Source organism: Medicago truncatula, chromosome 1 (genome assembly GCF_003473485.1).
Source record: "Medicago truncatula cultivar Jemalong A17 chromosome 1, MtrunA17r5.0-ANR, whole genome shotgun sequence".
In the NCBI taxonomy this organism is placed as follows: Eukaryota; Viridiplantae; Streptophyta; class Magnoliopsida; order Fabales; family Fabaceae; genus Medicago; species Medicago truncatula.
The window spans coordinates 42,443,262-42,456,696 of NC_053042.1; the positions used below are offsets into that span (position 1 = coordinate 42,443,262).

The 13,435-nt window shown below is 30.9% G+C and overlaps 2 protein-coding genes across 4 annotated transcripts in view; both read left to right on the forward strand.

Moving 5' to 3' along the window:
* The window catches only part of LOC11417436 (glycogen synthase kinase-3 homolog MsK-2), a 5,325-nt gene extending 4,538 nt beyond the window's left edge, over nucleotides 1–787 (forward strand). For all 3 annotated transcript variants that reach the window (XM_003591292.4, XM_039829795.1, XM_039829796.1), the window contains exons 12-13: nucleotides 221–323; nucleotides 421–787. In XM_003591292.4, coding sequence (XP_003591340.2) covers nucleotides 221–323; nucleotides 421–506 — 189 coding nt within the window. In that variant the 3' untranslated portion in view covers nucleotides 507–787. The remainder of the gene's footprint in view (nucleotides 1–220; nucleotides 324–420) is intronic.
* A 5,542-nt stretch (nucleotides 788–6,329) lies between these two features.
* Nucleotides 6,330–9,013, forward strand: LOC11412440 (polygalacturonase At1g48100). Its single transcript, XM_003591296.4, has 6 exons — nucleotides 6,330–6,758; nucleotides 7,404–7,571; nucleotides 7,667–7,711; nucleotides 7,809–8,016; nucleotides 8,114–8,195; nucleotides 8,512–9,013. Exons 1-6 carry the CDS (start codon nucleotides 6,330–6,332, stop codon nucleotides 9,011–9,013), a joined length of 1,434 nt encoding a protein of 477 aa, XP_003591344.2.
* The last annotated feature ends 4,422 nt before the right edge of the window (nucleotides 9,014–13,435 follow it).

A 13,435-nucleotide genomic window follows, 5' to 3' on the forward strand; every position in this document is an offset into this window, starting at 1 on the left:
CTTTCAAAATTCATGTGATTTCTATCGATATTTTTTCCCATTTTTTTTCCATAAATCTCTTCAGTTTTCTCTTTACCATGTGCATCAAATGAAAATATATTAAATATGAAGACATTGATAATTCCTCTTTATTAACTGAAGATTCTTCAGTAATATTCCTATAATCATTTCCAGTATAGCATTATATAAATTATGTTGTTTTGTGCCTTGTGAAATGTAGTTGGAGGCTCTGGTTCATCCATTCTTTGATGAATTGCGTGATCCAAATACCCGCTTACCAAATGGGCGTCATCTTCCTCCTTTATTTAATTTCAAAGCCAACGGTGAGAACTAATTTTCCTCCGAGTATCATGTTATTATATTCAATACCCATTTATTGAATTATTCTCTAATGCTGTTCTTGCTGGTGATTTGACACAGAGCTTAAGGGAGTGCCTGCTGAAATGCTGGTGAAGCTGGTTCCGTCTCACGCAAGAAAGCAGTGTACTTTGTTTGCGTCGTCATAGACTTAGAATGCTGTCTTGTGTAAATATTATGTACTCCCTGTTAGTAGAATTGCATCTAGCCTGTTTCATGTTGTTAATAGTCTCTCTTTTGTTAATTGTTCCATTAATTTGTTTGTACCGTTTCTACCAAAGAAAACCACCTCAGCTTTTGATTTATTATAAGTTTCAAGTTGATCCATCTTCACAATTTAATTGTTCTCCTGATCTTAAATTTTTAACAGATTGTATTAACTATTAACTAGAACAATTGTTTATTCTAGTGATATACTTATTCCCCTTCACAATGTGATTTAGTTATGGAAGGTTTTAAAGCTTGCTTGGCATATCTCCCTTAATAATGAGAAGTCTGGCTTCTAAGGTTGTCTTGCTTTCAAGGGATTGTTATTCATTAATTATCATGATAGTAATATAATATATTGTTGCTTTAGTAAAAAAATATATAATATATTGTTGCTTGTAAAGATTATAATGTTGCAAAACAGAAAAAGAACTGTTTGCTTCCAATGATAGTGCAGGAAGGCTTCCAAATCCAGCTCTAAGTATTGCAAGGCAGCTTATACACATATGCATATTTAACTTGTCAACATCAGTCCATTTATTTGAGTAACGAAGCTAACAAATTAATAATAGAAATTTCTCCTAAGATGAATATAATCTACCATGGGGTTCTCTTCAAGCATTCAAATAATTGATATTGAATCAAGTCATTCCTTATGGAATGTTTTGTTCAAGTAAGCTAAGGTAAATGTAATTCAGTTTTCATGATGCCTAATCTTCCTTCCCCTAAAAGTTCATCCTATACAAACTAAGGTTCAATTCGCATAACAGAAAATTCAGCAACATAATCTCCTTGGGTTTCTCATAATTTTCTCATTTTTTAGTCCTATTACACAAAACATCAACTTCAGCCCTCCAATTACTAATTAGGGGAAAACTAGTAATTTTCCCAATTATTGGTTAAAAGCAACTAATCAAAGTTAAATTAGCATAACATAAGACTTTTCTAAACGAGAAATTCACTTTACTCGATACTTTTTATTTGATGGTGGCCAAGGTTTGAATCCCGAACTTTACATATATTATGCGTTGTCCCTACCAACGGGGTAACATTCCCTTAACATTATTACTTCAGCCCAAGGTCTAGATTATAGATAAAACCCTTAATTTAACTAGCTAATAGTAACTACTTCAAGAACTACTCACAAATTAGTGAGTTGAAGCCTATTTAGGGAAAGTCACTTTTCTCATGCGCATATTTCAAAGCAATGTTTGCTCAACAACAAATCAACCCAATGATTAAACTATGTATGGAGGAAAACAATGCCCATTCTTATGGTATACTAGGCTTAAACAACAAAGCTCTTTTGGCTGAACATTGGAGGTGCTATGACAATGGAAGTCAATCGTTTGCCAAAATAGTTTAGTGGCAAACATGTTCATTAGAATGATAATCCTATATGATATGTGAAAGTAAGTACAAGACTAGTTGCATAAAAGTACACCAAGGCAAGCTTCAATACTCATCAGTAACAAAAGTCTTCTGGTCATGTACAAAGTAAATAAATATTAACAAAATAATAATTAGTTAATAATCACTAACTCAATAAATAACCAAGCTTAATTCCCTAAAAAAAAAGAAAAATAACCAAGCTTAAAAATTTCTATGAAAAACCTATTTTTCTCTTCTTTGTGACGTAGCTAACTTGCATTATATCTTCAACGTTAACCCACTAATTAGTTATTGGAAAAAACTAACATTCTAACCAATTATCGCTTCTAATTCATCTATTTCATGAACTAAACTACACATAACATGTGGGTTTCAATGGAAACATTCTTCATTCATGTCATAAACCCATTACTACCAAGCAATATATCTAACTATATCTAATCAAATCCATGCTTAATAGACAACCCATATTGCTTATTTAATAAAGACACATGAGATTTGGTGAGGATGATGCAAGTTCCCAACAAAAGTTTACACCGTGCAAAATAAGTATGTGTGTATTTGTTCTACCTTGTGAAAATGGATTCTTCCATGTGTAATTTACACGTGAGAGAGTAAAGTCTGATTCATCACAATTCATCAAGTAAGAGAAATATAGAGGAATTTAGATAAATTAAATTTGGATGGTGATAATTAACACTTTACTCTTTCATGTGTAAATTACAAATGAGAGAATTCATTTCCATAACATATAATTATAAAAAAGTGTAACTCTCAAAACAACTAATGTGTTTTTATTTGTTATCCGTGTATTCATATTGCTAGATATCCTTGAATTAAAAGTTAAATATGGTTTTGGTCTATATAAATATTATAACTTTTCATTCAAGTTGTCCTAAAATGTTTCTTCTACTTTTATTCCTCCAAAAAAAATTCACACCACTTTTTGTCTCTCCTTATCATTCGAAATTTTGAATGTTTTTTGCAGTCATGTTTAGTAGATAATTCTTTGTTGCAAAAGTATAATTTTTTTTTAACAAGAAATGAATTTAATATGAAATTTTATGTTTTTTTTTTAGAAAAATTAATTTTCTAGAGCAGCTTAAAATAGTTTCTATTTGAATCAATTTTTAGATTTTTTTCTTCAAATTTGCATTTTTCCTAAAATATGTAACAAACAGACGAAAACCTCTAAAATTGATTATTCAATTTTAAAAATAGTGACTTTGTGAAAAATAAAAAACAGTACCAAATGGACTCTAAATCTAAACTAATAATAACTTTCTTAAAGGGTGTGACACAATGGTATATGATATGAGAGGGAGGTTGTACTATTTACTAGAAATGTAGGTCGCACTTTATGAGGGAATTCCAGTCCACTGAATGTGGCATGCTATGCAAAATAAGTCATTCCTGAAAAAGAAAGCGGAAAGTAAAAGAATTTCATACCTGTTACAGCATAGTACATTAATTAATCTAAGGTTTTGTGTAGTACATTTGAGTTTGAGAAGGCAAATAAAAATGCTAAACCGCCATAATCATTGGTAGCTATATGATATATGAGTGATAAAAAGAAACGAAACAACCCTGACCAAGTATAGTGTGTTATATGAATTTGGGCGGCGTAATAGGTGTGCTGAATTGTAAGTAGTGCTGTTGTGACTGTGAGTGGAAGCAAAGCATGCATGAGAGATGCATCAATTCTCAACTTCAGAGTGGATGGACGGTTAAAGATACATATTAAATAATACTATTCTATACAATGATAATTCAGTAGTATTTTAATTAATTGCTGGCAAAACTTTAGTATGATATACTATACTATACTACTATATATATCCACTTTAATTTAAAGACTGCATTCATTTGTTTTTTTAAACTGAAATTGTGTCCATGCAACTTGTTATTACTTTTACTCTTGTCACTATAGATATGGTAGTCCATTTGCTTCTTTAAATTTAACCTTACTTTACCTGCTCATCTTCGTGGAATTAAGATAATTGGTGCCTTATTTTATCGTGAAGGTGAACATGCCTAGTTAATTAATTTAAGGTTTAAATCTCTTTTGGTATCTTAAGTATTTATTTGGTATCGTTTTGGTCCCTTAACTAAAAAAAAGATTGTTTGAGTATTTTAATTTAATTTTCATTATATTTTTTGGTCCCTTCCGTTAGGTTTAATAAAAAACGTTAAGTGTGGTACACGTGTCGTTTTGGCATTGGCTCTGGAAACATTAAGGGACCAAAGTGATACCAAATAAATACTTAAGGGACGAAAAGAGCATTTAAGCTTTTTTTATCATCTTCTTCATCTTCATCAAAACCTTCATCATATTCATCAATTAAATCCAGAAAAAAACATAAAATAATCGAAAAAAACTAAAAAAATAAATATCAAATCAGCATATCCTTCAATCTTTCCTCTTCTGCGTTGAATCTCAAACTTAAAACCTCATGCTTTAAATAATCCTTTGTTGAATCTCAAACTCAAATCTTCTCCTCTTTACAACCAAGAAGAAAAACAGACTTTATTCACATAAAAATTATTCAAGCATCTTCATAATTGTTTTTCAACGTGTTCATAATTATAATAAATTTTTATCATTTCTTTAAATCATTCCTTCTCAATTGATTCACTTCAACCCAAATCCATAACCCCTCTTTTATTCAACCCAAATTCATCTTGATAAACAGGACATTGATTCATTTTCGAGTTCAATAACTCATCGTCAACAGTCATCGTCGCCATTTCTGGGAGGATCTAATATCCATTGTCGTTGTACCGCGAGGATCTACTATCCACTGTCGTTTTTCTAGATTCAAGGTTTTGGTGAGAGAGAAAAATGGAAATGGTTTTAGGAAACTATGAAGAATAAGATTGAAGAAATGGTGGAATTTGATTATTGCGCTAATCACCATGCTCGTCCAATTCTTCATGATTCGTTGTTCATTCCTTCACACACATCAAATTATTTAATTTCCTTTCAACAATTTAATTTAGCATCTTTTTTTGGGAATTAAAGTTGCTGATATATGAGATTAGAGATTGAATGATTTTGGGTTCTAAATTGAAAAAGATTTTTTTTCTAGGTTGGTGTGTTGTTGATGATGAAGATCATGAAGAAGAGGATGAAAGGAGAAGGAAGAAGAGAAATAGTATAAACCCTAACGTTTTTTTGATTTTTTTTAACAGAAGGGACCAAAACAGGTAACGGAGATAAATATAAAGTACTCAAACAATCTTTTTTTTAGTTAAGGGACCAAAGCAATATCAAATAAATACTTAAGGGACCAAGAGAGCATTTAAGCCTTAATTTAACATGCTTGCATCATATGCTGACCGAGATGTACTGTTTGCTATATAGTGAGTATATTCTCTAATAAACTCGAGAATTTATGTATATGAGTACTACATGAACGATATTATAACCTGCAAAAATTAACACAAGAACAATATGCAATGAACGATGTTATACATTTAATTTAACTGTGCTTGAGATGGGCATGCAAATTAATATATTTGTATTATGAATTGGGTGTTTAATGTTTGAGGCTCGTTGAATCCTTTATCTATATATTTATAATAGGCGTTGTTCGTGTGGTACAATTGACAGATAATTGAGTCTCTTAAGTATACGGTCATGATGACAGATAATTGAGTCTTTTAAGTATGTCGTCGTGATTTTGATTTCTATCTCATACGTGTGGAATAACACGTAGGGGTTAAAGAAAATATTGAAATTTGATTTGTTATCAACACATATAAAAAATACTTCATTTTGTTTTATTCTTGTAGCCTTAAAACATATTATCCTTTACAAATTTGCTATAGTAGAGACAGAACAAAAAGATAAGTATATTATATAGTTATGGGAAGAACATGATAGGCTAGTCCACTAACCAGCCTGACTTGTGTGGTTATTCCGTTTTGCTCTTTTCAAAATTGCCAAATGCAGACTCCACAACCTCAAAAGAAAACCCAATGTCTATGAGGTATATTTGTCGGTTCCCACTTCTAAACCCATTATAAAATTTGGTAATATTCATATAAAAACTTACCACATTCTCCACTATACAACTTGTTATTATATATAGTAACACAACCTTTCTTATTCTGCATGTATTTCATTCCATCCAGTTCCATTACCTTATAACTCAATTGCAACTTGTGTGTTCTATAGTGTACTAGTGCTCCTAGTCACTTGAACATAGAAAGTAGAATCTCCTTTGGTTTTTCTTTCAACTTCCTCAAACTAAAGGTTACTATTTGTGACTTTATTCCTTTCATCTAGTTGTTTTTACACTTGACACTCACTAAGCCAATTAATTTGTATCTCATATTTTTCCTAATTTTTAGTAGAAACTATATTTAAAATGAAGCACTCTCCTATTTTAACACTATTATTCTCTTTATATTTTCTTACTTCATTTCTTTCTATCCAAGCTAGACACCATTTCCATACAAAACACAAGCATTACTCACATTCTCATAATTCATCATCTGAAATTTCACTTCCTCCTGCTCCACTACCTTCACCAACTAGTAGTGCTCCTGAAGAAGCTCCTAGTGCTAGTGCTAGTCCTAGCCCTAGCCCTGAAGTAGCATCTGGCTTATTGGATGTAAGAAAATTTGGTGCCATTGGAGATGGAATAACTGATGATACTGAGTCATTTAAAATGGCATGGGACACTGCTTGTCAAAGTGAATTAGATCTTAATGTTATATTTGTTCCTCCTGGTTTCTCCTTCATTGTTCAATCTACTATTTTCACTGGTCCTTGTAAAGGTGGTTTGGTATTAAAGGTAATGTACCTGCAATTTTTAGTTACATAATTACTTAGGCAAAACTACACGAGTTGCTTTAATTTAATTTAATTTAATTAAAGTTTCAATTCCTTTTTCTTTCTTTTTTTTCATGTCAAATAAGTCATTTATCTTTAAAAAAAATATTAACATTGTTGAACTAACTTTCATTCTTAGTGTACTTTTTGTTACAAATTTGTGTACAAGATCATTGCATGATGGAGTATATTATAAAGAATGCTTTATCACTTAGCACCACACCACACCACAATTAGACCCTCTTCGTTGGCAACAATGATTTCACAATCTCAGTTAAAAAGTTACAAACTAAGAAAGATCATGTCAATTTTGTTGAATTAAATATTTTAACAACCATTATAATGTAACTTAGATATTCTCTTTGAAGAATTGTAACAACCTTAAGTAGTTTTTTGGTAGCTTATATACATAGATGAAAAATAAAGTTTGGTCCTACATTGTGAACATTTTTAAACATAAAGTACTAACTTAACATACAAAAAAATACTAATTTAACACAGAAAATATAAAATGTATGCTTGAAACTTTAAATTAAGTCAAAGAAAACTGTACTTAATTAAGGTTAAGGTTCAGTAACTGATGACTTTGCTGGTGTACATGGAGAAGGTTGATGGAACTATTATGACACCTGATGGACCTGAATCATGGCTAAAAAACAACAGTAGGCGTCAATGGTTGGTCTTTTATAGAGTCAATGGCATGTCACTTGAAGGAAGTGGTACAATTGATGGCAGAGGACAAAAATGGTGGGACCTCCCTTGTAAGCCTCATAAGGTATTGATATATATAAGTAGAAATTTTAAGTAAAAAATTTAAATTAAATGTTGATGCTTCAAACTTTAGTTGATCTCTAACAATAATTTCCATAGGGGCCTAATGGAACAACATTACCAGGACCTTGTGACAGCCCAGTTGTAAGTATTAAAAACCTATCTTGTGTATTTTATACAATATACATCTTCTGTTTGTGTAAATGCATTATGGTTAACAAAAAATATTTGTATATTGCAGGCTATAAGGTTTTTTATGAGTTCAAATTTGACTGTACAAGGACTTAGGATAAAAAACAGTCCTCAATTCCATTTCAGATTTGATGGCTGCCAAAGTGTGCATGTGGAATCAATTTTCATAACAGCTCCAGCACTTAGCCCCAACACTGATGGAATACACATAGAAAATACCAATGATGTGAAAATATATAATTCCGTAGTTTCCAATGGTTAGTCACTAAATAATCAATCCCCTAGCTCCTTTTACCTGTTGCAGCATCCAAAGGAATTAACAAAAATACTTTTTCATGAATTTTCCTTTTATAGGTGATGACTGTGTTTCCATTGGGTCTGGTTGCTATGATGTTGATATAAAAAATATCACATGTGGACCAGGTCATGGCATTAGGTAAATTATTCTCTCCTTTTTTTTCTTCATGAAAAGTTACATTTAATAGTATGGATATGAGTTGAGTGCGGTCACAACCCCGTGGCCGCATGCAGTCAAGCTCAATATTTTAGATTTCAAAGAATATGCGTTGAAATCTGGAATATTTGATCTTGATCAAACGATCTAGATGTGGTTGACTGCACTCACACCACGTAGAATCCAAATTTTCAATTAATAAGCTTTATACTTTATATATTGTTGTAATGGTACATGATTTAATGTTATTTCAAACAAAACAAAAAATCTAATGTTATTTTTATTGTATTTTATTCAGCATTGGTAGTTTGGGAAACCACAACTCAAGAGCATGTGTATCAAACATAACAGTGAGGGACTCAGTTATAAGGGTATCAGATAATGGGGTAAGAATCAAGACATGGCAAGGTGGATCAGGATCAGTATCAGGAGTAACATTCAGTAATATTCACATGGATACAGTAAAAAATCCTATTATAATTGACCAATTTTACTGCCTCAGTAAAGATTGCAGCAACAAAACCTCTGCAGTATTTGTATCAGATATAGTTTACACAAGCATAAAGGGAACTTATGATATAAGACACCCTCCTATGCATTTTGCATGCAGTGACTCAATCCCTTGCACCAACTTGACTCTCTCAGATATTGAGCTTCTTCCTTCTCAAGGAGATATGTTGAATGATCCTTTTTGTTGGAATGCTTATGGAAATTCAGAGACATTAACCATTCCTCCAGTATTTTGCTTGTTGGATGGTATTCCTCAGTCTATTCCAGCCAATGATATTGATCATTGCTGACCCTTTAAATTCTATAAAGTAAAAATGTGTGTGTATATATAATTTACTAGTGAATTAATTAAGGAATATAAATAAATAATATATATGGTCATGAGACTCATGACTCATGAGTCTTTTGGTGTGATTGCTGAGGAGTTGTGTTTTAGATGCTCCTCCCCAATTGATAACTATGTATTGTATATTTTCAATTTGAAATGGAAGTTTGGTTTGGATTTGTTGCTTGAATTTGTGACTAAATAAATCTTGATCCACTATTGCTATTAGTGTCACTTATGGACCATGGCTATACATTGTTGTATAATGTTGATGTATAAAACTGTTTTAATTGAAAGGTGCGTTTGGTTTGCAAAACAGCAAGTACAGTACAAAACAGTACAAGAAAGAACAACACAATATAAGGGAGAACAACACAGGACAAATTTTTATGACATTGAATAATTTTTTGTTTTATACGATTTTTGAGGGACAAAATGTTATTTTGATATTTTAGACAACTTGTACGTGGGACAAAAAGTTGTGCTGTGGTTTGCTGAGGGACAAAAATACCAGTTTATCCTGTCCTTGAAACAGTTTTACAAATCAAACACTGGACAACTGGAGTTGTTCTGTCTTGTCCTTCATTTTTTAGCAAATCAAACGCATCCAAAATGCTGATATAATTTGAAACTCTTAGGAGATATCATTCAAATAGAGTGACATTGCTATACTCTGTATCGCTGCTATATGTTTCCATATTTACATTAGATTTTTCATTGTTTCTATAGGATTTATAGAATTATACATATAAAAAAAGTAATGAATGGATGGATGGATGGATAAGAGATGTATAACATTAGTCAAATATATCATGCAGTCCTTTAAATTAGATACTTGTAACAAATTAATTTTATTTTTTAAAGGAACAAATTAGTCTTTTATAACCTTTTAAACACATTTCTTAAAAGATGAATGTTAGTAACACACATTTTAACACATATTTTTCAACACACTCTCTTTGATTGGTTACAATTCACATAGGTCCCACCAAATCATATGGGTCCTATATAAATTTGGTGGGTCCCATGTGAATTTTAACCAATTAAAAAGAGTATGTTGAAAAATGCGTGTTGCTAGCATTTCTCTCGTTAAAAAAAGTGACATGTTCGCTATTCACACTACATGATAGGAAATGTATGTTTAGTCCATCCTACAACACAAACATGAAATCCTATGATTGGTCGAAATTTACTGAAACTTTGTCTACATTCATCAAGTCGCATAAATCCTTTAAAAGACGAGGAACACACATGTAATAAATAAAAGGAAAATGCTAACAAATGCTCTTACGCATCCTAAAACAGTAACTTTTACATATGAAATTGTGAGGTTATGACTTTTACATGTGTTTTAATTTTGGGTTCCTTAAATAATATCCTTAAGACACTTGTTAGCAAGACCCTAAGGAAATAAAGGAAAAGACAATGAGAGATGAAAAAAAAAAAATTGGATGTGCAAAAGGAAATAAAATAGGATGCCATTTTTTTAAGGTTATAAAAGACTATCCCAATACACTATCAAAAAATTTACTACACCTCACATTTTACTATATAACTCATAGAATTGAATTGGAGTAATCCCTCCCTCCCATACTAACTGAGTCATTTTTAATAAAAAAAAAGTGTCTCAAAATAATTGAGTCATTTTATTTTTTAATACAATATTAATTATTTTTTTCTTTTTATAACTCTAATTAATACTACTTTCATCATTCCTAATTCAATATATTCAATTTTGCATTTATGATAGTAGAGAATGCACCGGTACTTAACAAAAACATTAAAACCTTTTTTTCTCTCTCCTTTATTTATACACTTTTCTTAACAGGTGTGAAAATGAGTAAATGGTTCGGTTAATCTAAAATGGAGGGAGTATAATTTATTGAAGTCCAGGGTCACCTATGTGTATATCCGCCCGTGTGGACATCAACAAAGTAACAATTGTCTTCCAATTTCCTTCAAAAAAAAAAAATTGTCTTCCAATTATTCATGATAAGTTAATAAATGGTTAATGACGGCTAACTTTCAGTTACCAAATTCATACACAATCCAAAATTAGGGAATAAATATGTCTTAAATTAAAGGAATATTAATTGGTGATGACTGAAATATGTAAACAAACCCAATGGAGAATCTAGAAAGCAACACAAAAAGGAAATGATGATTACCTAATTATCGACGAGCGTGAGCGTTTGAAGAGAATTTGTGATCTATAACCTTCACTTCTAATTGGATTCTGAAGTGGAAGGAGTGCCAAATACCCTTTTGGTTTATTAAATTTTGCATGCGTGGTGACAACTCTAATCATGTTTCACACGGTGTCCGTCTACTATATTTTACTCCCTCCGTCCTAAATTGTATGTCATTTTATAAAAAATATTTGTCTCAAATTGTATGTCACTTTACAATATCAATGAAACATTAATGTTACTTTTCTTATTATATCCTTAACTATTTATTACTCTTTCTTCTTTCAATTATTTTACTTATTTTTCCCATATCATTTATTAAGGATAATTTTGTAAAACAACTCATAATATTCTTTCCCATACAATATTAATTACATTTCTTAATATGTGTAAAATGCCTAAAACGTCGTACAATTTAGGACGGAGAGAGTATAACGCAACACTCACTTGTGCACTATGTAATTTATTTCTTTTCAAGCTTAGTTTTATAGTTTATTATTATCACTACCGCAAAATGCAAAACACGAAACATAGGGGTGGAAACAAAATTACTATGCAATTGCTAGATCGGGATTCAAGGAATCATTTACTGCTCCACTTGAGCTTCTTCAAGTCATGTGAGTAATTATTTGGTAGCTCAATGATGGATCCTTCTTTCAAATCTACTCCTTTTTTACTATTGTTGATAAGTTAGAAAATAGGTTAGGTCGAACTATATGTTGTTGCACGTCTGACTTTTTATTTGTTATAGGCTTGTCTTTAAGTCTCATCTTTTGAAAGTCAAGTATAGATTGTACTTGACAAGATAAACTTTGGAATTTATAGTTTATAAACTCGTATTATCAAAAGATAGCAATTTACTTGATCGCTGAAAAATAAAAATAATTAATTTTATTTTGAAAATTCAAATTATTCATTTTTTATGATAATATTTAAAGACATTTTACCCTTAAAAAACAAAACAATTTAAATCAAATTTGGCACTCCTTCAAATTTGGAATGACATTTTTCAAAGCCCGATACAATTTAAATCAAATTTGCCACTCCTTCAAATTTTATATAGAGACATTTAATCCTCATTGGGGACTATTTTGAATCAAATTTGAAATGACATTTTTCATATTAATTTAATTCTCAAAGACCAAATAGGTTGTTTGTGATTTTTCACAAGGATTAATTTGAATCTTTAATTAGTCTTATGGTATAAGGAAGTTGTAAATTTGTTTAACAATGATCAGTTAGGATCTTTAGCCAAAATATTAGGTTGGTGATATTTCACAAGGATCAATTTGGTGACGATATACGTGGTATAGCACTTATGTTAAATTTTTGGCAGTTTAGGATAAAGTGAAAGGGCATATATGTAGCTCCTATTGCTACAATATATATTGAGGAGGGAAGGGGAGAGTGTCGCATGAATATGGGGTGTGGAAGGTTGTCCATAGCAAAGCTAACATTAAAAGGAAGCAGAAGGAATCTAGGCCACCCCAAAGGGCATCTTGATTCTCATCTACCCACTACCATGTTTGCCCCTGCCCTAATATACTAATATACTTTATTTCTCATGAATAAAAACATCTAAAAAAAGAAAACAAATACTACTTTTTCTATCCATTGTGATGCACGACAAGATAAAGTAAATGTTTCACACATGTACAATTTTATTACTATACCATTACAACTCTTGAAATGAAATGAAATGAACATAAAGTTAAATGTGGGTACCGGGAAGCAAGTTGTAATAAAAATCGGTGTGTTAACGTAAGTTCATATCAATGCAAGGCGTGCTTAGTTACTAGCTAGCAAACATGTTGATATGAAATATTTGTAAAAAAAAATAAAAAATACTTATGAAAAAATTTAAAGTTAGGAAAATATTCAACGCATTTGTTTGCAAAGTGTGCTTAATTACTAACAAGCAAACATCGTTTAAAGTTTATGGGGTTAAGTAGTTCATCTGATTTGAGTTAAGAAAATAAAGCGTTGATAAAGTTAAATGTACAATATAAGTTATGGTAAGGAAGAAAAAAATACTACATGACAATTAACATATTAATCGTTGTCATTAAAAAAAAGATCAAATATTTGTAAAAGAAAGAGTATTATTTATGAAACAATTTAAAACTTGGAAAATACTCAGCACATTTGTCTCTAATGGTGCATTCTTAATTTAAACACATAGTCACAGCAACAACACC

Coding starts and splice junctions, on each gene's coding strand:
- LOC11412440 (XM_003591296.4), top strand. CDS start 6,330: ATGAAGCACTCTCCTATTTTAACACTATTATTCTCTTTATATTTTCTT. Junction 7,572..7,666: donor TCCCTTGTAAGCCTCATAAG/GTATTGATATAT, acceptor TAATTTCCATAG/GGGCCTAATGGAACAACATT. Junction 7,712..7,808: donor GACCTTGTGACAGCCCAGTT/GTAAGTATTAAA, acceptor TGTATATTGCAG/GCTATAAGGTTTTTTATGAG.